General features: G+C 44.5%; 5 protein-coding genes and 1 long non-coding RNA gene across 12 annotated transcripts in view; 1 reads left to right on the top strand and 5 right to left on the bottom strand.

Moving 5' to 3' along the window:
* The first annotated feature begins 1,264 nt into the window (after window positions 1-1,264).
* Window positions 1,265-24,801, top strand: LOC133504389 (uncharacterized). Of its 2 annotated transcripts, none has more exons than XR_009795941.1 (3): window positions 1,265-1,723; window positions 2,411-2,502; window positions 24,685-24,801. It is a non-coding gene; the product is annotated as an uncharacterized LOC133504389 (long non-coding RNA). The 2 variants fall into 2 exon arrangements; XR_009795943.1 differs by lacking the exon at window positions 24,685-24,801 and adding an exon at window positions 15,792-16,037.
* LOC133504385 (claudin-8-like) lies at window positions 3,211-4,559 on the bottom strand. Its single transcript, XM_061826579.1, has one exon. It carries the CDS (start codon window positions 4,553-4,555, stop codon window positions 3,554-3,556), a length of 1,002 nt encoding a protein of 333 aa, XP_061682563.1. The 5' UTR covers window positions 4,556-4,559; the 3' UTR covers window positions 3,211-3,553.
* Window positions 5,849-8,156, bottom strand: cldn8.1 (claudin 8.1). Its single transcript, XM_061826580.1, has one exon. It carries the CDS (start codon window positions 7,107-7,109, stop codon window positions 6,258-6,260), a length of 852 nt encoding a protein of 283 aa, XP_061682564.1. The 5' UTR covers window positions 7,110-8,156; the 3' UTR covers window positions 5,849-6,257.
* Window positions 8,823-10,591, bottom strand: cldn8.2 (claudin 8.2). The gene has a single exon (XM_061827014.1). The coding sequence runs from the start codon at window positions 10,088-10,090 to the stop codon at window positions 9,176-9,178; it is 915 nt and encodes a 304-aa protein (XP_061682998.1). The 5' UTR covers window positions 10,091-10,591; the 3' UTR covers window positions 8,823-9,175.
* LOC133504388 (claudin-3-like) lies at window positions 11,048-14,098 on the bottom strand. The gene has a single exon (XM_061826581.1). It carries the CDS (start codon window positions 13,824-13,826, stop codon window positions 13,137-13,139), a length of 690 nt encoding a protein of 229 aa, XP_061682565.1. The 5' UTR covers window positions 13,827-14,098; the 3' UTR covers window positions 11,048-13,136.
* The window catches only part of tiam1b (TIAM Rac1 associated GEF 1b), a 46,529-nt gene continuing 39,137 nt past the window's right edge, over window positions 18,268-25,659 (bottom strand). For all 6 annotated transcript variants that reach the window (XM_061826578.1, XM_061826574.1, XM_061826573.1 and 3 more), the window contains 10 exons: window positions 24,661-24,786; window positions 24,470-24,578; window positions 23,611-23,790; window positions 23,426-23,544; window positions 22,829-22,937; window positions 22,692-22,750; window positions 22,512-22,617; window positions 21,031-21,118; window positions 20,657-20,829; window positions 18,268-20,054 (listed from right to left, as the gene is read on the bottom strand). In XM_061826578.1, coding sequence (XP_061682562.1) covers window positions 19,633-20,054; window positions 20,657-20,829; window positions 21,031-21,118; window positions 22,512-22,617; window positions 22,692-22,750; window positions 22,829-22,937; window positions 23,426-23,544; window positions 23,611-23,790; window positions 24,470-24,578; window positions 24,661-24,786 — 1,491 coding nt within the window. In that variant the 3' untranslated portion in view covers window positions 18,268-19,632. The remainder of the gene's footprint in view (window positions 20,055-20,656; window positions 20,830-21,030; window positions 21,119-22,511; window positions 22,618-22,691; window positions 22,751-22,828; window positions 22,938-23,425; window positions 23,545-23,610; window positions 23,791-24,469; window positions 24,579-24,660; window positions 24,787-25,659) is intronic.

The following is a 25,659-nucleotide window of genomic DNA, read 5'->3' as shown; positions in this document are numbered from 1 at the left end:
AATGTTTTGGTTTTTTTTTTTTCTTTTCCCGGTGCACGCTTGAATTGAAGAGTGAAACTGAGGAGGACCGTCGCGCTGCTTTTGGAATGTCAAGGCAGTCTGGGAGAGACAATACTGGTTCCGGTTGTGAATTTCAAAATAAAAATGTACTTTTGCAAACTGAATTGAGAGAGAAAAGTAGCGGATTAAGTGGAATTGTCAAGTATCTGTACTTGAATTGAGTATTCATTTCTGATTACTTTTACAGGTTTCTATATTTTCTTCCTCTTCTTTTCCTTTCGGCTTGTCCCGTTAGGGGTCGCCACAGTGTGTCATTTTTTCCATCTAAGCCTATCTCGTCCATTCTCCTCTCTACCACCCACTTGTCCTCATGTCCTCCCTCACAACAGCCATCAACCTTTTTTTTTGGCCTTCCTTTCGCTCTTTTGCCTGGCAGCTCCATCCTCAGCACCCTTCTACCAATATACTCATTCTCTCGCCTCTGGACATGTCCAAACCATCGAAGTCTGCCCTCTCTAACCTTGTCTCCAAAACATCCAACATTGGCTGTCCCTCTAATGAGCTCATTTCTAATCCTATCCAAACGTCAACATCTTCATTTCTGCTACCTCCAGTTCTGCTTCCTGTTGCTTCTTCAGAGTCTCTTTTCCGTACATCATGGCCGACCTCACCACTGTTTTGTAAACTTCGACCTTCTTCATCCTAGCGGGGACTCTTCTGTCACATAGAACACCAGACACCTTCCGCCAACTATTCCACCCCGCTTGGACCAGTTTGTTCACTTGCTTACCACACTCTCCTTTGCTCTGTATTGACCCCAAGTATTTATTTTTCAAGGCTTCCCCCAAAATGATTAAAATGTATGTCACATAATTGAATGCATTTAATATGATGGGCAATAACAATATGCATGATTTTTTTTTTGTACACAACCGTCTGGACTTTTTTATTTAGGTGCAGGATTTTTTAAAAACTTATTTTATTTTATTTTTATTTATTTATTTTGCCGACTACCTGCACTTCTATTTAAGTGGAGCATCTGGGTACTTTTAATACCTCTGTAGAAAATCTTATCACGTGATTTACTGACTATTCATACTGTATAAGAAACCTCGTCTATGTGAATATACAGTAGTAATCTCGTGACCATATGACAGTATTGGCGGCCGACCCAGCACAGTTCCTATGCCTGTGTTTATTGTGAAAGTCAGCGTTAGTCGTTTCCGACCGGGCTTCGCCTTCGTCACCGCTCACTTGACTGAGTTGGCCGGGCCGAGCCTTCGCCTCCCGTGCCGGCGCCCAATTGAGGGCACGGGCGAGTTCTCTGATCCGCAAACATGGATACGTCGTGAAGATTAACTTCAAATCTGCCAGCGGTCGACCTCGACAACGTCTTTGCTTGGGTACACCGAGGAATGATGATTAAATCTTCGCCCGCGCTCGCCCCCCGACGCGGGAGGGGCGACGCCAATGTAATCTTCACAACTGCTGCTTGCTGCCTTGAAGATTAAAGCAGTCCCTACTTGTGGAGAAACAAACCCAAGTACTCCTCCCTTCCTCCTTTGGGCCAATGAAAAACGTTGCACGCGACGTTTCTAAGGGCTCTTTTTCTCTTGAAGAGTTGGACTGATGAGGCGAGGGCAACCCACCTCTGCAAAATGGGTGCTGCTCAGAAGCCCATACCACGGGTCAAAAGTTCCCAAAAGGGGTGTAACAGATACTGGTGAGTTTCGAATGTTGCCGTAGGGATCAGGAGGGATTCCTCGGAAAGATTTCGGACCTCTCAAGGCCTCCCAAAAGGTTTTTTGAAGTCCGGATGAAACTTCTGAAACAAATGACTTCGCACAGCACTTTCACAGTTCAGTGAAAACTTTCATGTCACTAGAATGTTCTTTTTTCCCTATTAAAAGAAAAATATTGACTACATTAAAATATATCGCGTTGAAAATATGGATTTGTTGAAAATTGCTTCCTTCCTAACATCAGCGTCTGAAACTCCTGTGACGTCACATAGTGGACCTCACTATCACTATCACTATTGCTCAGATCAAGGATTAGTTTTTGGAGTCAAATATTTATTTGATTTCAGAAATCTTTGCTATTTCTATGAAAAAAAGAAAAAAAAATATTTGACATCCAAACTAACTTTCTCCGCTTCTTGGTTGAATTTGTCTCACTCAGAAATAAAAATCCCTAACATTTCAATAATTTTGTATTCTCCCTAACATTCACCGTAAACTTTATCTCTCATGCGTGATTCATCTTTTCTTTAACTGCAGTTCTCAGATTATAATGACTCTTTGGGAGATATTGTCAAAAGATCTAATGGAAAATGGCAGATGATGTTCACCCATTACCGGGGCGTCTTTTAAAATCGCAAAATAACAAAATATGTACATTTGTGAATCAGGCAGGATGAAAAGATGGAGGCACGAAATCGCTTCTTGACGGCCAATGGGCAGGCCGGTCCAGTTGCATCCTGTCGTCTGGCGACATCTCGCGGTAAGTCACGGCATTGCATGTCAAATTACATTTCCGTTCATTTCAGTGGCTTTTTATCATCTGATATATTTCAAATGTCAAACTCTTATTGACGCATACATTTTTGCACAGTTGTAGAGATTATTTTTTTATTATTTTTAGCGCTGTCCCTAAATGGCTAAAACGGGGGAGAAAGTTGCAAGTTTCTTCGCTTTGTCCTCAAAAAATTGACGGCAGCCACACCGACTGGGTTGTCTTCCTCACTAAAAAGCAAGTAAACGAGCACAAAACTCATACAGAGACAATTTCAAAATGACACATCATGGTACAAAATGCATAAAATGCATATATTAAACATCCTCAAAAAAACTGCTCACCACAGTGCGTTAGTCTCACTTGTGACATCATCTTACGCAATCACATTTTAGACTAATTGATCAAACTCAATGATACGCTTATTTATATATATATATTTTTTGGGGTCATAAGAACAAGTACCCGACTCATTTATGTTCACAAATCTCAAAACATGTCAAGTCACACAAGTAATTAATAACACGTCACATTTGTATTCTACCATTGTTTTGTTTTTCTTTCACTTCACTTTTGCACGCAAATTGCAACATCACGCAATTTCCTGTTGTCTCTTCATTTTCATATTTATCAGTTTCGGTTCATCTTATTGGGGAGAGTCGTTTCACTTTGTTTTATTGTTCCTAGATTTTGCAGGGTTTTTTTTTTTTTTTTGCGTCAACCACTCCCAAGTTGTGGTTCGGCATTTGCAGTTTTGACTTTTTTTGTGTGTTCTGTTATCTCCTGAAAAAGTCACATTGGTTATTTTGTGTTCAGGCCAAAACCGCGTCTAATATAAAATGTCGCTTTGGCGCCATTTTGTGGTGCCCATAGGGAATTACAAAGGTTTTGGGTTTCACACAAGGATTTTCTCAATTTACACCAGGGTTTGGTCCCCTCTACAACGAAACTAAGCAACGAGGGGAAGCATTGAGGATTCAGTATTTTAAAAAAAAGCCAAGTTTTGTGTTTTCACGTGAACGAGTCAGCAATTTTTTCCTCAGATGTACACGCCCGGGCTGCTCCCGCTGTGAGACGGCGGTTCCATGATGGACGTTTTGTACGGAATGAAAAGGGGCGTTTGAGGTGTGAGACGGAAACCGGGTTGGTAGGACACGGTGGGATTGTAGGTCAGTGTGTACGGCGTGCTGTTCTGGCTCATGTACAAGGAGTTGACCGGCGTGTATATGCTCGCCGTCGGGTTTGAGTTTCTCAGGGATGAATGCGGGGCCCTGCTGGCTTGGTATAACAGCGACGTGTTTTCAGGCGTGTCGAGGACCACGGCGTCGCTTGTTGCTCTGAGATGTTGTCCGGTAGAGCTTTGCCAGAAGCCGTTGGGCGTGAGGGTGGAAACACTCCGAACGGGCTGCTGGTAGCTCATCGGGAGGGGCTTTGTCAGCCCTGCGGGGTGGTAGATGTCCAGGGACCGTCTGTTCGACATCCGGAGACCGCAAATGAACAACAAGCCGGAGCTAAAGAGAAACGCGCCCGTCACCCAGCCGATGTAGAGCGCGTCTCCCAGCTCTCTCCTCTGGGCGTCGATCAGCAACGGGTTGTAGAAGTCCCGGATGATCACGTGGCCCGTCCACGACACGGGAATGAAGACGCAGACGGAAGCCAGGAGTTGCATGCCGCCAGCGGCCGCCAAGATGGCGGCCTTGGCTCTGTCATTGCCGCGCAAGCAGGAGGTGCAGCGCAGGCCCGGCGCGGCGACCAGGAGCCCCAGACCGGACAAGGCCAGGGAGCAGCACATGAGGCCCCTGGCGGCTTGGAGCTCCGCGGGCAGGAACAGGAGGGAGTCGTACACCTTACACTGCATCCTGATGTTGGCTTGTCGGTAGCAGTTCATCCACAAGCCCTCCCAGCGAGTTTCCATCACCACGATGTTCTCGCCGATAAACGCCGTCACCTTCCACGTGGGCATCCCGGTGGTGGCGGCTGCTCCGATCAGCCCCACCAGCCCCACGCACACGGCGGCCAGCTCGCAAATTCCTGCGACCATCGCGTCCAGAGTCCGGCTGCGTTTCGATTCCAAACGGGGGAACTAAATCCCGGCGCCTGAGGAAATCATTCTCCTCGGCAAAAGACAACCTGGCAGCGACGTGCTTGAGGCACAACTGACGCGTTTGCGGACTGTTGGAGCAAGCTTGTTGTGGGAAAAATACTTCCCGAGGCACCTGGTTGGCTCGGACAGATGAGGGTACGCTAGGATCACGGCTTGTTTTGTGTTTACCATCCGTTTGGTTATATACTGGTACTGGTACTGGTACTGGTACTGGTACTGGTACTGGTACTGGTACAACCTCACTGTCAATTGACTATACCAGCGATCGAAACGTTTGTCTCGGTCATGTAGTAATATAAAACAGTTTGCTTTGGACTTGACCACTGAGATAGTGGACCACACAGGAGCTTGGACTCTTTTGTGTCACTATTCAAAGCCACATGCAAATTGCAGTCACATGACCGCGCTTATCGGGCTACCGGCGCTCTCTTAGTAAACACACAAAACGTCCACACCTTGAACAAGCACTGCAGCTTGGGTTCAGCAATTCAGGTACAAAATAACAGGAGCTGACGATGTCGTCGAGACGACTACTGTCTATTTACTTCATTAGGTACACCTACGTAGTTACAAAGGTATTATTGTAGCTTTTTGTAAGGGAAAGGAACAGATTTAGCCATTTGAGTCTTAACTGAATTCAGTCGCATCATTGTGAGTCAATGCAAGTATTTATTTTTAATAACTATGGATAATACATGGGCGGCACGGTGATTCAGCTTGTAAAACGTTGGACTCACAGTTCTGAGGTTCCTGGTTCAATCCCGGCCCCGCCTGTGTGGAGTTTGCATGTTCTCCCCATGCCTGCGTGGGTTTCCTCCGGGCACTCCGCTTTCCTCCCACATCCCCAAAACACGCAACATTAATTGGACACTAAATTTCCCCTAGGTGTGATTGTGAGTGCGGCTGTTGTCAGTCTCCATGTGCCTTGCGATTGGCTGTACCCTGCCTCCTGCCCATTAACAGCTGGGATAGGCTCCAGCACTCCCTGCGACCGTCGTGAGGATAAGCAATGAAGAAAATTGATGGATGGATGGATGGATGGATGGACTATACATGTATATAATCACGTCCACAAATGAAATGATTAGATGTACCAAAATCTTACATTTCTGACCTCCAAAATATCCTTGAAATTGCCCGGTAAAAATATGTATTACCTGTATCAACAATGACAACTGCGTTTGGTCATTCTTGTGTTTTTTAACAACAAATTGAATTTGAAATCAGAAGTCATTCAAAAATTGAAAGGCACAAGGAAATATTTTAAGGTACGAGTAATTTCCAATTTATGTTATGAGGGGAGTTGGTGAAAATAAGTGCTCGTAAAAAAAAAAAAAAACAATTTAAAGTGAAGAAATATTTCAATTTCAGCATATATTTTCTGCTCAAGTGTAAAGAACAAATCCATTTAACTACAAATGTGAAGTCGAGGCACTTTATTTTCCATAATGGGCCTTGTAAATTGACATGGCGGAACAGATCTGGCCCACAGGCTTCGAGTTTGACACCTATGAGCAACAGCAAGACGAGATGATTCTTCTTACAAAAAAAATGTACACAAATTATTCAGAGAAATGTTTTTTTTTCTTATAGATACAAAGTATTGCAAGTTTGTGGCTGTCTTTGCTTCAGTCAGTGTTCAGAGATATGCCACCCCGCTGCGTACAGACGGGTACCTGGACGGGTAGCTGTAGTTAGACGAGGGGTGTCTGGACAGGACCGGCTGGGCCTGGACTTGCGGGAGCAGCACCAGCTGCTGAGGCTGCAGGGGCTGCACGGGCTGGGGCGAGTACGCCACGTAGTCCGAGTTCCTAGAGTAGACGTACCTCCTCGTGTCTTTGCCTTCAGACTGCACGTTGCAGCAGGTGAAGACGCATCCTCCGGCGAAAAGGAAGGCGCCGGCCACCCAGCCGATGTAGAGGGCCTCCCCCAGCTCCCTCCGCTGGGCGTCGATCAGCAAGGGGTTGTAGAAGTCCCGGATGATGACGTGGGCCGTCCAGGACACGGGGATCAGGACGCAGATGCACGCCGTGATGATCATGGAGCCGGCGATGATGAGCACCAGTCGCTTGGCTCGGTCGTTGTTCCGGACGCACGACGTGCACTGCAGCCCCACCAGGCTGACGAGCAGGCCCAGGCCGGCCAGGGCCAAGGCGCAGCACATGAGGCCCCGGGCCGCCTGGAGGTCCGGGGGCAAGGCCAGCAAGGAGTCGTACACCTTACACTGCATCCTGATGTCGGCCTGCTTGAAGCAATTCATCCACAGGCCTTCGTAGCGGGTCTCGAACACGATGATGTTCTCGCCGATGAAGGCCGTGACTCGCCACATGGGCATGCCGGTGCTGGCCGCCGCCCCGATCAGCCCGATGAGCGACAGAAGAAAACCCAGGATCTCCAGCGCCGGGTTGGCCATCCCTTCCTGCTCGCCACAGAGTTGCGGGAGCGACTGCGGCGGCGTGGGGTTGAGTCCCTCTCGCTGAGGTTGCCGCATCCCGGCGGAGAGGGAGGCGTTCACCCGTTCTGTGTACAGGACACCAAGGGGTGGGAATTGAGACCTGTTGCTAGGAGACAGACTCCCCCCGGGCCGGTTCGCTCTGTGTGCGGTGAACAGGAGCGGGTGTAAGCTTCCACCTTGTTTGCTCAGAGGTCTCAATTTACATCCTTATACAGTACCTGGTTCAACAAGGAAGTCCATTTTATGAAGGTGTTCATTTACTAGGCAGCGTGGATGGGTGAAGCCTCAACGACGAGAGCTTCCGGGTTTGAATCTCCGCTTCGGCCACCTTCTGTGGAGTTTGCATGTTCCCACTGAGCTAAAACACCACAAACATACAAGTTTGCTGAACTGAAGACGGGTCTCAATTGTTCATAGGAAGTGTGATGTTCATTGAAGACCCTGAATTGCCCCAAAGTGTGAACGTGAGTGTGCATGGATGTTTGTCTAGATTGTATGTGGCCTGCCGTTGACCGAACGGCTTCACGTCTGTGTTGAATAGTCTGCAACTCGTGGTAATGATTGCGAAATGTTGCCTCCGTACGTGATTGGTGCCCGCAAAAATTTGAGCTTTCAGTGTGCTTCAGACCCCCACAGCAAAAGTCACAACACCCTGCCACCATCAATTCACATTGGTTTCCTTTCAATGGAAGGATAATATCAGTTGGTGTTGGTAAGCTCGTTTGACCATCCACCAAAAGACCACATTTTCAGTTCTTTCCAGTTATATAATGAGCAAATCTGTGTTTATATACAGTAAATACTGTTAATTACATTTTTTCTCATGAAAATTTTTTTTATTATAACTACCCAAAAATTGAGGCTGTTTCAACTTGGGGCTGAAATGGATCCATTGCATTTCTAACAGTTTCAGTCAAGCAAAATTGTTTTAATTGTTTTAAATAACTGTTTTGAGAGAGTGGAATGGTGGATCAGCTGGTAAAGCGTTGGCCTCACAGTTCTGAGGACCCGTGCTCGATCCCGGCCCCCGCTGTGTGGGGTTTGCATGTTCTCCCCATGCCTGCGTGGCTTTTCTCCAGGCACTCCGGTTTCCTCCCACATTCCAAAAACATGCAACCTTAATTGGACACTCTAAATTGCCCCAAGGTGTGATTGTGAGTGTGGCTGTTTGTGTCGATGTGGCCTGCAATTGGCTGGCAACCAGTTTAGGGTGTACCCCGCCTCCTGCCCATTGACAGCTGGGATAGGCTTCAGCACTCCCCGCAACCCTCATGAGGATAAGCAGCAAAGAAAATGGATAGATGGGTGGATGTTTTGAGGCATGAGCATGGTTAAAAAAAACGCACCTTTAGATTTGACCTTTTACCTCAGCTGGTGTAGCCATTGTGACTCAGATCTGGCTCAAAATCAGCCTCAACCTAATTTACATTTATTGGATTTTCTACTGTAAGTCGTTGTGTTTATGTTGGATCTTGTGAGGTTCCTGGTTTGGACTTTGTGTCCCACTGAAATGTCAAATGGTAAAATGTCTCGTTTGTCATCATTGCTCAGACGTTCGGTGGCAGTTTTGTCCTGTGGGTGGACCTGTGACAATGTTCTGGTTTGACCAGTTGAGCCGCATAGTGGATGACAACAAAAGCGATAACAAGTTTGCGCTCCGCTGAGTCAAACACAATCCCGAAAAACAAAATCAGGCCTTTTTTTATTATCTCCATTTATTGAGTACTGCCGTGGCCCTTGAAATAAAAATCAACTATGTACAATTCGTAAATCCTCAACAGTTGAAAAAAGAAATCTTCTGGAGGTGTTGCATGACCTCTGAAAAAAGACTCAGTGCATAATAATGTAATCAAAGAGGATTTCAACAGAGCCTGGCAAGAAAAGTCTATGTACAGTATACAATCGAAAAGCATTATCATTATAGTACACAAAGGCACTAATGCTCATTTTGAGCAGGTTATTAAATCAATCAGTTCCAGAGAAAATTATAGACTCTGAAATGCTTTTAGTTTTCAGCCTTTTCCAAGTCAGTTTAAATTAGAATGCCGCATCTTTTGTCAAGCACAAACAAAATAATCACACTTTCTGAGCTGTTTCCTTCACTAGTACTGGACTGGCGTGTAGGCTACAGAGCCTGGTGGGGGTGCGGAGTAGGCAGGTTGGTAGGTGTACGCTGGCTGGTAGTTGCTCGGCGGCTGGTACGCGGATCCGGGTTGATAGGCGTATGAGGCGGGGTTGTATATGACCCTCTGTTCGGGTTCCTGGGTGCGCGGGGCGTGACGACACAGCAGGATCACGCCGGCGGCGAAGAGCAAGGCCGAAGTCACCCACCCGATGTAGAGAGCCTCGCCCAGCTCCCGCCGCTGGGCGTCGATCAGCAACGGGTTGTAGAACTCCTGGATGATCCTGTGGCCCGTCCAGGACACGGGGATCAGCGTGGTGAGGCAGGCCAGCAGGAAGAGGGAGCCCCCGGCCACCAGGACGATGTGCTTGGTGCGAGCGCGGTGGTCCACCACCTTGGTGCACTTCATGCCCACGGCCGAGGTGACGAGGGCGAAGACGGTGATGGCCACCGAGGCGCACATGAGGCCGCGAGCCGCCTGCAGGTCGGGCGGCAGGAAGAGCAGCGAGTCGTACACCTTGCACTGCATCCTGATGTTGGCTTGCCTGTAGCAGTTCATCCACAAGCCCTCCCACCGCGTCTCCATCACGATGATGTTCTCCTCGATGAAGGCCGTCACCCTCCACATGGGCAGGCCCGTAACCGCCGCCACGCCGATGAGTCCGATGAAGCCGATGATCAGGGCCACCACCTCGCAGCAAATGGCGTACTTGCGCTTCCTCTTCTCGATGATCTTCTTTTCCTCGTAGACCGAGTCCTTGTAGTCCGAGTAGTCCGAGTAGGCCGTGTAGGGCGCCGTGTAGGGCGCCGTGTTGGGCTGGTTCCCGTCGTAGTACGAGGCGGCGTAAGACAGCGGCGGCTTGGTGTAGCCGCTGTAGGCGGTGTAGGACGCCATCGTTGGGCACGCTGGTAGTGCTCTCGGGAATCTGGAAGTGAGTCTGAGGAGCGGAACAAGACGAAGAGGTTATACACCCACAAAAATGCTAACGACGCGGCACAGTCGTCGAGCTGGTTGAGCCACCCCGACGCTCGTCGGCCCAGTGCTTCCAATGCTGAGCCAAGATTGGAACCAGAAATAACCCAACAAAAACACGGAATCGCTTCTTCGGGGAGCAGACTTTCTTTCCAACGTCGAGACTTTTACATAAAATTAAAGTGACACGCCTTAGACGGCCAACGGCAAACGATAACAATAGTTTAGTCCGGAACAGTTGCAATTGCACTGCAAAAATTGGACTTTGAAAAAAGGAAAGTAAAATTATTTGCCTATAGAGCAGAAAAATTTCACTTGGAAAGATTTTTTTCAAACAAGTAAGCATAAAAGGAAATCCTCACAAATGTCTTAAAACCAGTGGTTTAACACTACCTAATTCCACAGAATTACGACTAATAATAATCCATCCATCTCTTTTGCCGCTTATCCTCACGAGGGTCACAAGGAGTGCTGGAGGCTATCGTAGCTGTCAATGGGCAGGGGGCGGGGTACACCCTGAACTGGTTGCCAGCCAATTCCAGGGCACATATAGATGAACAACCATTCGCACTCACAATCACACCTACGGGCAATTTAGAGTGTCCAATTAATGTTGCATGTTTTTGGGATGTGGGAGGAAACCGTACTGCCCGGAGAAAAACCCACAAACATGCAAACTCCACACAGGGGGGTCCGGGATTGAACCCAGAACTGTGAGGCCAATGTTTTCCCATCTGATTCACCATGGCGCTGGCTAATAATAATTAGCAATAAAATCTCAAATAGATTATTATTTTTTAAAATAAAAATACACATAATAAAAAATAAAAATTATTATTTTTTTAAAAACTATAAAGCTCATGCAGATCAACAAAAAAAACATGCTTGAAGCAAGGGCCAAACAATATTGTGGCCAATATTCTACAATATTAACGTGAGAAAATAAAAGCAAATTACAAAATAGACTCACAACCCAGGAACATCTCCTGACCAAAATATGATGGCACGCGACCAAGTTTCACTGAAACTGTTGACAGTTTTTGATAAAACCTTTTATGAACAAACGCAACCTGACAATGACTTGACACCCCAAGTTTTAGGGAAGACAAAAACGGAAACAAATCACTTGTCTCAGATGCCAAAGATATAAACTGAAACAGTGAAATAAAGTCTTTGTACAGCACGTTCATGATGTTACAGAAGGCATCAAATTGAAAGCAAATGCTAAAATGTGTGAAAGTTGAGCCGCTGTCAAGGCATGAAGCGCCGAAACTTAAGCAGGCTCAATAACGTCACTTGTCGGATGCTTGTTGTCCTACACAAAGTCAGAATTTGTCTTTTGATGTGTTACAAAAAGATTGCTGGCTCATTGTTGGTAGCTGTAAAAGTGTACATGAGTGTAGTGAAAATGACTAAACCAACAATGAAAGCTAGCTAGGCGTCCAAGGTCGATGCTTGTTAGCGTTGTTGTAGGTTGCGTTGGTGTACAACTGCATTGCATCATATTGTCACGAACTGCTACTCCTCCGTGACACTGCGCAACGTTGCAGCAGTTCTTGAAAGTCAAAATTCTCGTCCAACATATGTGAAGCGCTGCTCAGAATCGGCACTTGCACAACTTCAATTTTCAGTCGGAATGTGAGCTGTAGTGTAGGCTAATGCATAGATTTGAACACAGAACCTTTCAAATGTGAGACGGACATCCAAACCACCACTGAATTTTATTGTGTTGTGATATTGACATTAAAAAAAACAGCAACAACATCAATTCGATTCACACTTAACGGCACATTCACATTAGCGCAATCATTATGCGATATAGCATACAAAGCACTTTCTTTTCACCTGTGGACAATTTTTCAGTGAACGTCACATTTATGTTTTTGCAAAACTTGAACACGGGAGGAGGCCCAGAGCTGAGATTCGAACCCAGAACCTCCCGACAAAGCGACAGATATCCAAACTATCGCCAAGCTTATTTTCTTTCTTATTTTTTGTCGAAAAGGGGGGAAAAAAAGCACAGAAAAGAAACTTGAATCTTAAAAATAGACATTTGATTCTTACTTTACAGCACATTAATATTAATATGAATAAAATCGTAATTATAAATACAAAGGACATTTCAGATGATTTTTGTCTTCAAAGTGATGAATACACAAAGTACAGTGCTGACTTGAAAAAAGTTCAGTTTGTTACGTGACCGCCCTTGTTGCTCAAAACATGGAAAATTGCATTCCCGCCGCTCCCAAAAATGCAGTTTTAATAAATACCACTCACAATGTTGTCTCTTATAAAAAAAAAAACATACAGGAACACATAATTTAATAGAATATAAAGAATTCAACAGTTTTCACCCGATTTCTTGCTTCAGTTCAATAGACATTGTGCCGCTCCTTCTGGTCTGCACACTTTGGATATCATGGAGCTGGTCAAAACTCCTCAGGAACTGAGGAGTGCTGTAATATTAGCTGGACTTCACAGAGGATAAACAATATGTGCCTGTGAGCATTTTTTATTATGTCTACGTGTATTGTTCCATCTTTTGTGTTCAAATATTTGTTGCTTCAAGGGTTTAAACACTGCGACATGGATGTTTGATAAAAGCATTCTACGGCGTTTAAGATACACATCCAACAAGTAAATATATGGTTTTTTTTTTAAGTGCGCAAGATTCATTTCTTTTGGTTTGAAAGTAAATGTCAATGGAGAGTGACAAACACTGAAATCTCCTTATTTTTGTCTGCCAAACTGCTCCCCGTTGTTGAGTGAGTTAGGTTTACTGGCACTGTACGGTGCTTGTAGGTCAAATATTTTGCTCCCAATTCACAGTACAAAAAAATAATCATAAGTTGGGTCATTTGTACATCAAGGCACCACTGAACTGTATTAGCACTTGTGCAGGATTTACATACAACGACACCACCTCAGGGCCGCAAATACATTGCAAATGCTCGTTTTCAAGCTGGCATCACACATATTCGTGATGCTTGTGAAAACTGGACGGCGCCCTGCCGCTGTGGACGCTGCTGGTATTCCCGGAGTCCCTGGAGGCCACCAGGTAGGGGCCCGTGTGGGGCGCGTACTCCTTGGACCGCCGCTTGCTGTAGCTGAGCAGGAGGATGGCGCCGGTGGCCAGCAAGATGGCGCAGGTGCCCCAGCCGATGAAGAGCGACGCCCCCAGCTCCCGCTTCCGCGAGTCCACCACCACCGGGTTGTAGAAGTTGCGGATGACGGTGTGCGCCACCCAGCAAACGGGCACCAGCGTGAGCAGGCAGGCGAGCAGGAACAAACTCCCCGCGAAGGCTAACGTGATGTTCTTGGACCTGGCGTCGTCCTGGCAGCAGGTGCTCCTCTGCATGGAGAAGCCGGCCACGACCAAGGCGATCACCGTCACCACGATGGAGACCACCATCAGCCCCCGCGCCGCCTGCAGCTCGGGCGGCAGGATGAGCAACGAGTCGTACACCTTGCACTGCATCTTAATATCCGCCTGGTTGTAGCAGTTCATCCACAGGCCCTCCCACAGCACCTCCATGACGATTAAGTTGGCGCCGATGAAGGCCGACACGCGCCACATGGGCATGGCGGTGGCCGCCACCACGCCGAACAGGCCCAGGAAGCCCAGGACCATGGCCAGGATCTCCAGCTTGGCCTTCATCGTGCAGCCTCGCCTTGTGTGTCTCGTCGAATGCGGCCGAGCCTCGGGTGGCGTCTTTCACCTCGGTCGATAATATCGCCACGCCTGCAATGTCATCCGTCTGGTTTTGAATCGGTCCTGAAGGAAAACTGCACCTGCTGTTTATCTCGACGTGCCTGTGTGGAATTTACGAAACGAAACCTCATCATTCGGATTCAACCACTGGCTCTTAGTCCTTTACACCAAGTACAAAAGCTTTCATTCCTAAATTATGCATGGAAGCCACTGTAACACTAAAAAACTACTGTACTTGGATATTTCAGTTAAAATTTATTCCAGTTAAAAGTTATATTAAAAGTAAAGACACTTGTTCGTCTGTTTGTTGTGTGTTCTGAATGTCGTACCAGGGTAGCGGTGTCCTGGAGACAAATTCCTTGTGTGTTGTTACATATTTGGCTATTAAAGCTGACTCTGATTCTTAAAAGAATAATAAATAATACTTTGGACCAATTTAAAGCGGCAATTTGTTAAAGCCAAGTTTCTTATCTCAAATTGTATCTATGGTTTAGGTAAAACCTTGACTTGTACATTTTTATCAACGTCCATGTACTGTATTCCAACTATTCTTTCATTTTTTTCTCTTTACTTAAAATTTCATTTCTTCCCTTCTGACATACCTTCTTGTCTTTTTCAAGTGTCATACAAAGCACCCAAGAGTGATATTTGAATAAAAGTAAATCTTTGGTAAAAAAAAAAAAAAAAAAAGATAAATCACCTTGTAAAATGTCTGAAAATACCTGTATGCTATTTGAGTATTAGAAATAATTTTAATGAATTCTACTTAAGGATTGGGGATTGTGAAAAATAGAAATGGTTGGGATTTTAATGTTATTTTTTCATATTTTTTAATTCCTTGAGTTGAAGTCAGTGCTGCTTGATAGCTAATGAGCAACGTTAGCTAGCACAGCCTAGTTAGCTACTTCCGTCCAGAAAAAAAAAACGAACATTTTGACTTTGCTGAGTATTTTTTGCGACTCTGAGGTGGCATAAGAGGCACGTCATCCTGTAAGTAACATTCTTAAATTCGACTAGACGAAAAACAATTCACATAAACCCACCCTAAGGGTCTGTATAAGGTTCTAATCGGGGACGGATTGAACTATTGAAAGCCATTTCGCTTGTTGTCTTCTGCTAGCTAGGTTTTGAGAGTCCCCAGCAGGTACTTCCATCGTAAAATCCTGAAAGTCGTATCGTATGTCTCGCTGCGGACAAGCAGGACCCAACTTTTTTTTTTTCCAGCAGTGCGTTTGAACAACTGGTGTTTAAAACATGAGAAAGCAACAAGCCACCGTTGAGCGTTTCCTCCAAAACCTTCCATTGAAAATCGCTAAGTTGCTTGTTATGATTGGTGATAATGAGATGGAATTGCGTGCTTCTTAACGGAACTCAATGGAGAGAAAAAAAAAGAAAAGATGGTAGTTTAACAGGAACAGAAACCTGAAAGCTGGTCGGACGGGTTTGCTGTGCGAAACTAGTGTGACCACTAAACACACGAAGCATAATAATTGTGACATCACCACCCAAGCTTCTTTTATAAGCCTCTGAAAAAAAATATGTAAATAGAAAGAGCTCGATTGATTAAGACCTTGGCGTTTTCCGGATCAGTGGCCTTATTTATGAAAATTGTTGTCGACTCAAAGAATGATTTGGTGCGAATATGTATTGTTGTGCCATCTTAAACTGCTTCTGAGTTTCTTGAATTTTTCTTGTAAACAGGGGGGAAAAAACACATTCACATAAGGCAGGGGTCGGCAACCTATGGCTCGCGAGCCATATCTGGCTCTTTTGATGTTGCAGATGGCTCGCAGAGCCCTCATCACTACATAGTGTACAATGTCATTTCTGTCACGTAGGCAACCCAAATGAACAGAGACAGTTTGTCCAGGTGGGGTTGCCGTAGTTCACCATAGTGGTCCATGTGCGCAGGCGCAGAAGGGTCCAGGGCAGAGCAGGTAGCGACAACAAACTGTTCAAACAATCGCTCAAAGAAAGAAATGTGGTGAGTTCTACAGTTTTCTGCAGGACTGGACAGCCATTCACAGATGGAGGATGGAGGAGTATGCCAAAGCATTCGTGCCTGATGTTGCCAATGAACTTTTTGACAACTTTTTGCAACAAGACAAGATAGTCAAACGAATAAAAAACATGCTATTGTCGGCAAGAACTGTTCACCATTGTACCATCGTGATGAAAAATCAAATTGGATTGCGTTCACGATTAACGGATGAAAGTCTCAACGCCTGCACATGCAGCACCAGAAGTCGCATTAATGGTAAAGTACTTTTGTCATCATTGGTTCGCAGCATCATAAAAAATATTATTTAAAATAATTCAGACTTCTTGTACCTTAAAAAGTATTGGTCTTACATAAATGCGCAAATAAACCTGTATTTAGTTTTTAAAATATTGCATGTAACTTTTTAAATTACATTTTGAAATATTGGGCATTTACGGTTCTCTCGGCCTAAAAGCTTCCCTACCCCTGTAGTTTTTCAGTTTGATAATTTTGCTTTTTTTTTATGGTCAGGTCTCAATGTTAGTAAAGCAAAGAAAATGTTCATTTGAACGCATTAAACACTCAACGCTCGCTAACTAATTTTAAAAATGGAAGACGTTTTGTTCAGCTAGCTTTCAATACAAGCGCTATGTAAGTTGATAAAAGTACTTTCTCTTTAGATATTTTTTCCCATTGTGCCAAGTTATCAAGACAGGTATTGTACATCCTTGACAGGAAAACAAAAAATACTTTTTGCTTTTATACTTGATTAGATTTTATAGCGTCTATTTCTTTTTTACTTAATTAAATATAAGGTTTAAATTTGTATTTCTTTACCAAAGCCTTTTTTTTTTTTAACACAAATGTGTCCTTTTTTATAGAGTGTGAAGTTTTTCCACCTGCACCCTGTGCTAGGGTACACCGTCTTGACTCATATATTTTCCTTTCCTATTTGTTGGCATAATAATTATAAAATATTTTGCAACACTTTCCAAAAACATGGATTAAAGTTGAGTGCAAAGATGAGCCATTACCGCTAGAGGAGAGTAAAGAGGAGAGTGTGGCTCCACATTCACATTTTTTTGCATGATTTCTAACTAAATCTGGCAGGAGAGTGCAGAGTAAGTGAGTGAGACGCAAATGTCAGTTGTGAAAGCTCTTGCGTTGCGCGCAAGCGTCACTTGTGAGCACTTTAACTCTCCACAAATGCAGTGCGGAACAAGTAGTACAGTGGCTGATGCACACAAACCGGTGGGGTATTTCGAAGGTTAAAAAAAAAAAAGGTACACATGCAACACTTGCACATTTCAAACTGTACTTTAATGAATTAATGAATCAAATTAATACATTCACTAGTATTACTTTGGTTACCATGTAAATGTAAATTGTGAGTAAAATTTTCCTTTTTTAAAATTATCATTAATTTGTTTATAGAGATTTTTAATATAAACATATAGTTTATTTATATATTACTATTTAATAATTTACAAAAATTATTTTAATAAATTGTATTGATTTTACTTTTCTGAAAAAAATATGTAGCAATTTTTCAGTAATATGTGAGTTTCCATGCAGTCAGTCAACAATTTTAGAAACTGAGAACTTGAAATGAATTTTAATATTGTATATATAGTTACTTTATCCAAATAAATACAACAAAAAATACGGCTTGAAATATAGTTTATTTATATTTTAATTTTCTGAAAAAATATGAAGCAATTTTTCAGTAATATGTAAGTTTCCATGCAGTCAGTCAACAATTTTAGAAACTGAGAACTTGAAATGAATTTTAATATTGTATATATAGTTACTTTATCCAAATAAATACAACAAAAAATACAGCTTGAAATATAGTTTGTTTCCATGCAGAGGCCCTGTAGCTCAGTGGTTAGAGCACTGGTTTGATAAACCAGGGGTTGTGGGTTCGTATCCCACTGGGGCCTCCACTCCCTGAGAAGGGTTGCGTCAGGAAGGGCATCCGGGTCAGGAAGGGCATCCGGCGTAAAAATTGTGCCAAACATATGTGCGTTCATCTGAGATGACACGCTGTGGCGACCCCGAAAGGGACAAGCCGAAAGAAACTTACTTACTTACTATGTAAGTTTCCATGCAGTCAGTCAACAGTTTTAGAAACTGAGAACTTGAAATGAATTTTAATATTGTATATATAAAGTTACTTTATCCAAATAAATACAACAAAAAATAGGGCTTGAAATATATTTCATTTATATTTTAATTTTCTGAAAAAATATGAAGCAATTTTTCAGTAATATTATGTAAGTTTCCATGCAGTCAGTCAACAATTTTAGAAACTGAGTACTTGAAATGAATTTTAATATTGTATATATAAAGTTACTTTATCCAAATAAATACAACAAAAAATAGGGCTTGACTCATAAGTAGGAAACAACAGTTTTTTTTAATTATAATATCAATACATTTTTATGTACAGGCACAGTAATAATAAAAATGCAGTCCTGGTAGCGCAATTACTTCAACACACTTGACCAAAAACTGCACATCTTCCCTCTTGCAGTTGATTGCTTGAGCACATTTGGAGCATCCTTTACCTTTGCTATCAAATACATTTACAACTCAATAAATAGTAATAAAACATTGCTTTGAAATCCAGTGAAGACCTTTTTCTTAAAAAAAACAAACAAAAAAAAAAAAAACAGCTCATGTGCAAATTCTCGAGACGAGTGCACGAGAAATGAGAAGATTTTCTTGGAAAGGAAATACTGAAGAGCAAGAAAAGTGGAATGTTTTACAGTAAACAAAAACATGAAAAGAAATATTCAAGTAAAACAGGATTATGTCAAATGAAAACCAATAAAAATGAACAGATTGTTACCCCCCCCAAAAAATGTACTCAGGGAACCAAAGCAGACTAAAAAATCTGTAAAACTAAGAATATTACATAAACAAAATAAGAGTCTGAAAACAGTAGTCCATTAAATGATGCAATACACGACGCCATTTGCTATTACTTATTTCATTTCTGTGAGAACAAATATAAAATTCTATCCGAGTCACATGAATACGTACACTACTCACACAAAGTTAGAGATATTCGGTATTCCAGCTTTCGGGTGAAGTTTCAGGATCAACCGAAACTGAACTACAGCCTTTGGAGGTGACCTAAATTTGACTTTTGGGTGCACAATTCCAAATACTTTTTGAACAACCCGCTCTTCTCGAAAGAGGGAAAGGTTAAATTCACTGAACTTGTTTGAACCACGACTGGACCGGTACATTTCCTGGTTGAATTGGAATTTAAGGAGTCTTCTTCATCACACAATTTTCATTTGTGAGATGAAGATGACAAAATTCATCAAAATGATGCTCTCATTTGGAAGTGACCACTGAGCTTAGTCTGTCACAGACATGCAAAGAGACTGGAGGCGTTACAGAAAGGAATGAAAGTGGACGTCCTCGGTCATTCACCTCCTGGAGAACATAAGATTCATAAAAAGTACTGAAACGTTGGAAGTGATCGACACTGAAAAGTTAAAAAAAAAGTTAAATTACATTCACCTGTGAAGATTGGAGTCGATCTGAAATTTCACTCGAAAGCCTAATAGACCGAATTCTTTGTGACGAGTGTAATTTGGCAACAGCGGGCTGGGCTGCACGGCGCCGCCCTGGTGTGCAAACACTGCCGGTCATCAAAGCACGTGATTAGGATTCCATGATTGTACTATGATTAGTTCATGTCTAACAGTCCATGCGTTGCGATGGAAACCGTCGAAAGCCGCCCGAGATGCACTTTCAGTCGGGCGAGCATTCCGGATGCTTCCGCCGCACCCAAACGTGAGCCCCCTCCTCGTTGGTGTCACTCGTGGCCGAGGGCTCGCCGTACCCGGGACTCTCGGCTTCCAGGGACAACGCGGCCACGGAGGCGTCGAGGCGGACCCCGTCGTCTTCGTCGCTCAGGATGTCCGTCTCCTTCACCTCCTCGGGGTCTTCGTAATCTTTGAGATCAAACTGTTCTTCCACCCAGCGGTCCGTGTCGCCGGCGTCCGACGACGACGACAGAAGCCGGTCGCAATCCAGCTCCGTCCCCTCGTCCTCGGGGTCCGGAGGGGAAGCGGGATCTCGCTCGGGCTCGCCGTCGAAGACGATGTCGGTGTCGATGGTGAAGCGGTTGCGCACCAGCTTTCTCCGACCAAAGGTTCTGGTTGGTGCAGATGCTTTGCAAAAAAAAAAAATAATAACAGGAAGCCATTGAAAACATGAGGCCAGACTTACTTCAAGGCTTAAACCTGAAAATGTCTAAATCTGGATTAAATTTGACACCTTTCTGTGTCTCAAGCACACCAAAATTAAAACCTTATTTACATGTGAATGTGCAATCTGGATCCGATCCAGATTGATATGAAAGCTTTTGTGCGAGCGTGCGAATACCACATTTTGTCCACACCAGCCAATATTTCTACCACACGTAAAATACACAAGTAGATTATAGTAGGTTAGGGTAGGTATTCACCCATTGTCTAAATGATCAGTATGAAGTTTCAGTTTTATGGTATTGTTCATCAGCGGAAACGTCTTCCCTGAAAGAAATCCGTTAAAAACAGAAGCAGGATCACGAAAAATTACCGAACGAAAGTAGCTTTGTGGTTTTAAGTTTTGCGGAGAAGCTTGCATCACGAACTCCATTGTGGCGGGATGAAAAGTAATGCAACAGACCCAATTCCGAGTAAAAAGAACATCCTATCACAACAGATGAATTTCACGAAGTCGCATCACCTCGCTCGCCTCAAGACGGCGAACGCCGCGGCGGGTCACTCACCTGCTCGGTTTATGACGGGCCGAGCGCCCTTGAGCGCGCACAGGCGTTTCCCTCCGAAGGGCACGTACTGCTGGTTGAGCGGCAGACTCTCCGTCTTCAGCAGCTGCCGCCGGTGCTTCTCCCGCAGGATGGAGTGCACCGTCTTCAGGAAGTCTTTCCTGCTCTCCGGGGAGCTGAGAGAGAGAGAGAGAGAGAAGTTCACCTGATCATCTAACCTAGATAACTTTCCATAATGTTTTGCCAACGACAACCACCAGCGTACTTCTGGGTGGCAGCAAGTGAGTGACAACCACTGTCCTGAACTGAGCGCCACAAGGACAGATATACCCTCTCTCTGAAGATAGTTCCGGAAAACAAACATTGAAGGTGTTCACCTGCAACACAGCTGGAAGGCTCGCTCCGGCCGGCCTTCGGACTCCGACTTGGTGTGGACGATCTCGCACACGGACGTGCCCTCGCCGTCTGAAGAGAAGACGGCTCTATTGAGACTTACGCTTGAAAAGCACAGTCGTCCACAACCACAATTGACCTTAGCCGACCCTAACCTGAAGCACATAACCCAAACCCTCTCACTGTAGACCTTACACTAACCCACAGTATCTTCTTACTGTCACTCTAACCACCTGAAAATAGGTCAAACCCAAACCTCTTACCACTTACCACCAAACCTTAACCCAACCTTTACAAGGTCCACTGTCATGAAATTGATTATTTTTAGTATGTTATAAATGGAAAAAAAAAAAGGCAGCCGGTTTGGACTCATCCGTTTTTTCACCACAAAACATGACTTTGACGTCAAAGGCTTTTTGTCACACCCGCCATCAAAATCCTCTCGAGGGATTTGTTTTTGAGAAGAAGCAGGAAGTGACGTACAGGGCAGTAGCGCACTCAAGCGGTCTCATATGTTCCGACTACTTTTACCTGCTGGAAGGTAGCTCTTTGTTCCTTTGTGTTAGCTAAAATGCCAGCTGGTTGAATTGCTGGATATTGTTCGAACACTTGGGAGGATGGGTTTACTCTTCATATGTTTCCAAAAGACCCGGTTTGCCGTGAAAAATGGATTGCACGGGTGCCAAGGACGAGAGCTTCGTGGGTTCCAAATGACAGGTAGGTGTGTATACAGCTACTAAAAAAAACAATAGTTGGGGGGACGTAATCCATAAAGCTGAGCCGGCCTTGTCGACATCGCCGCGGAGTTGGATCGGACGGGGAGGTGGTTTGGTCGTGGTGTCGTCGATCGCAGGCAGCGTTGTTTTTATCACCGCCGCGCGGAGGTGGATCTGGCGGGGAGGTGGTTTGGCTGCAGGCGATTTGGCGATGATCTGCATATCATTTAAATATGGCTCGAAACGATAGGGTAATATTGCCCCGGTCACTTCACTCAGTTGTGAGATGTTCTCTTCTTTGAAAAGAGCTTCCGTGTCAGAAGGGGCGTGTTCGTCTCCCATAGTAGGTGGCACAGCGTGTTTTCAATGGCGGATGCTCCAGTGTGACGTCACGGACAGAAGATGCAGCCAAAATGGCGACCACTTGGATGTCGAACGAGGCTTCCGCAACTTTGCGGATGGATGTACTCTCCGCTTATATTTATTTTTTCGTACAGACACTGAAGTGAATAATGTCATATGTAGTTTTCATTTCAGTATCTATTTTAGAATGTTTATAGGGATGACACTTGACCTTTAACTGGGATGCTAATTTACAGCCACCAGGGTTTACACTGGACATGAAAATTCTAAATTGAGAGCGCTATTATTTTCAAACCGTCTGTCTCGGAAGTGCTGGTCCAAACTGCACAACTCTTGACTGTTGAGAAATCTCACGAGGATACAAATAAACCCAATGATCAACTTACCCGCGTTAGCCAAGGGTCTCACTTGGAGGGCGTCTGTCGGAATCATGTGACGATACCTAAAGGGGTCTTTCTCTTCAGAAGACATCGACGCTCGGTGGGACCCAACCTGGGGAAGAAAAACAGGGCAAACTTTTGATTTTGAACCGAGAACTAATTTTCTTGCGGTGTGCAGCCACTCACCATTTTCTTTTTCTGTTTGGACCCATCCTTGCAAACGAAGACAACAGCCATTTTGAACACTACAAAAAAAAATTACCACAAAAAAAAAAATAATTCTCATAAAACCCATCATCAGAAAACCACAAAATGTGTCATACCAAAAGCGGCCATTTGGGGCTCCTTCTTCCACTTTCCTGAGGAAGCAGGTGGATTGATCCATGTCACGCTGGTGTGGAGCAGCAGGTCCCCCATGGACAAGTCAGCAACCTGACAATTAAATATTCAATTCCAAATATTTCATTATATAGCCAGTTTTTGTAGTTAATACAGAGTTGCCATTGATTAACGTACAGGCCGAGCCCTGGCGCGAATGAGGAAAAACAGTGAATAATTGATACCTAGAAATGTTTACCATTGCCGATATTAAAAGTTTCAACTAATATACACACAAAGTACAATCTATAACACTTTAATATCATGTAAACCCATCCGACATTGCTCTTAAAAATAAAAAAAAGTCAGACCGCAGAGCAAAAACATACACGTGACAAAGACTCGATTTTCTACTAACAACCCAGGCTAAACCTGGCTCCTCCCTGAAATACCAAAGTCCCACAGATCTCTGCGCAAGTGAAGTGAGAAGAATCAGTCGGACATAGAGTTGTAGTACATTTATTGACCGGGACAAACATTCAAACACACAAATATGAACCGAAAACACTCGCAAAGAGCCAAACTGACAGAGTTCGCTTTACCTCCTTCTTGTCACCGCTCTGCTCGGTGATGAGCTGGTCAAACACAGCGCCAAACTCCTCGTGGATTTTCTGCATCTCGTTGATGTGGCTGGCCACTTTGTTCATGGCCTTCATGGCGACTGCCAACGACATCGGACGCCAGTTAGCGCAAGGCGCCAACACAAGGCGGTGCGAGGGGTGCTCACCGTCCAGGTGGTAGTGCTCCTCGCTGTCCGGGTCAGTGAGCGAGTAGAGCTCCCGGAGGAGCAGAGGGTACTTGAGGACCCTCTGGATGGGCTTGATCAGGTACGACTCCAGCGTGGACGAATGTTGCTGCTTGGGGTTGCGTTCGTCCAGGAAGGCCTTGAAGTCTGGGTCGCTTTTGGCTGCGAAGAACAGAGAAACTTCAAATGTTTCACTTTTTGTTCCTTTGATGGTAATTCCTTTCTTGTCCTCTCTTATTGGCTCAAGTGTGCTGTTATGGTTGGAGTGCCATGTGTTGCTTTAGCAAGCACCTGATAGCCTGGAAATGTGTTTTAATACCTAGCTGTAACCCTACCCTAACCCTAACCGTCAACCCCCTAACTATAACCATAATCCACAAACCCACTTCTATATTTTACTGTGTAGTTTTTAATATTACTATGAGCAATCTTCATTTTGGATTAGTTGTGGTTTGACACCGTAACATCAACCCCCGAGCCAAAAACGCTAACCGAGCGTATCGCTAATAACTCGTAAAATGTTATGTGAGGGAAATCACTTGCTTGGACTTGCTGCTGGACTGCAACGGCTCTTAAGGTTACAAAAGTTGACTGCTGTACACGCAGTAAATGTCACCTCGCCATTTTTCCAAGAGAAAAGAGAGTATTCGGCCTGCCGGACGGGCTGTCTTTCAGCAAAAAAGTAAGCAGCAGGCAAGTGCACAGAGGTGAAACGTACAAGCGCGAGGCTGACAACTCCGCACAGGAGATTAATAGCGGCCGTCGGGCGGACGGCAGATGGTCCCCCGACTATCAACGCTTTCTCCTTTCGAGCAAAAAGGTGGAAGGAGGAGTCGCTCACCCTTAACGAGGACCTTCGGGACTTTGGTGTGGCTGGCGCAGAACGCGCTGTACAGCTTGAAGCGGTCGGCGTAGTAGAGGAACGAGCCTCCCAGGGAGAACAGGATTTTCTAAGAAAAACAGATGGAGGTGACCTCATGCAGCTGGAAGATCTTAGCACATCTTTTTATATGCATATTTGTCTCTCATTACTTTAAACTGGTCGACTCTCTCCAGCTTGTCCAGGTCGGGAACCAGTCGGGTTCCATCCTCCAGAGTCTTAAGGAACTCCACCTGGAACTCCACCATTTCTGGAAGATTTCCAAAAAGAACATCCAGCTGCAACAACAAAAGAAAGGTATGTTGGCGTTAAGGCATGGGTGGCATCCGTTGTTATGGAAACAATTGAACTGAACTGAGGGGAGGAGCTTCATTTAGTCAGGCCATAACCTTGTCTAAAAGAAAAAAAAAGGTGCTCTATCGCCATCTTGTGGCACCTATAGTCAAGCAAATGAGATTACAGATGGTAAAGGTCGGTCCCTATCCCTCACAGTAATTAATAAAAATCATGATAAATTCTCACAGCTAGAAAATGTCAAACGCAAAATTGAAAATTAACACAAACGAAGAAGTCCCCTCAAATCATCCATAAAAGTCAGTTTTACACGAAACGGAACATTGATATGGAAACAATTGAAAAGTCTGTCTATTAAGCAATATTTTGTACAAAATCCAACTAAATTGTATATTTCATTAACTTTGCCCACATTTTTGTTGTCTCAAAATCCCTCTGAAAGGATAAAAAAATACACTTGACAGTATTTCCCCACACAACACTGTACGCGGCCATGATGTCAACACAATTACATCATCATAAGGGCAGATTATTTCCCACTAATATTAATATAGAAATATACCCCCCAGCCCACAAACACACAAAATGTCAAGTTTCCCACTAAATACCGATGACATTTCGTACCAAATCCCACTAAATCCACATGACAATATCATAGATCCGTGCAGCAGATGGTGCACAGAAACCGCTCAGTGTCCAAGTAGCACATGCAGGTGTAAAAGCATCCCATCCTCCTCTCTCCCCTCCGCGACGGCCCCTCTTGTCCTCGCACAAAGCCATCCATTCTGCCATTATGTAAGCCACTTCGACTCCCTCCGAGGCTGCGGCGCCCACGGCGGCGTTCGCGAACGGCGCGC

Source organism: Syngnathoides biaculeatus, chromosome 8, assembly GCF_019802595.1.
Source record: "Syngnathoides biaculeatus isolate LvHL_M chromosome 8, ASM1980259v1, whole genome shotgun sequence".
NCBI classification, from domain to species: Eukaryota; Metazoa; Chordata; class Actinopteri; order Syngnathiformes; family Syngnathidae; genus Syngnathoides; species Syngnathoides biaculeatus.
Note: the sequence above shows the minus strand (reverse complement) of the source record. Positions and strands in the feature narration are given on the sequence as shown.

Coding starts and splice junctions, on each gene's coding strand:
- LOC133504385 (XM_061826579.1), bottom strand. CDS start 4,555: ATGGTCGCAGGAATTTGCGAGCTGGCCGCCGTGTGCGTGGGGCTGGTG.
- cldn8.1 (XM_061826580.1), bottom strand. CDS start 7,109: ATGCGGCAACCTCAGCGAGAGGGACTCAACCCCACGCCGCCGCAGTCG.
- cldn8.2 (XM_061827014.1), bottom strand. CDS start 10,090: ATGGCGTCCTACACCGCCTACAGCGGCTACACCAAGCCGCCGCTGTCT.
- LOC133504388 (XM_061826581.1), bottom strand. CDS start 13,826: ATGAAGGCCAAGCTGGAGATCCTGGCCATGGTCCTGGGCTTCCTGGGC.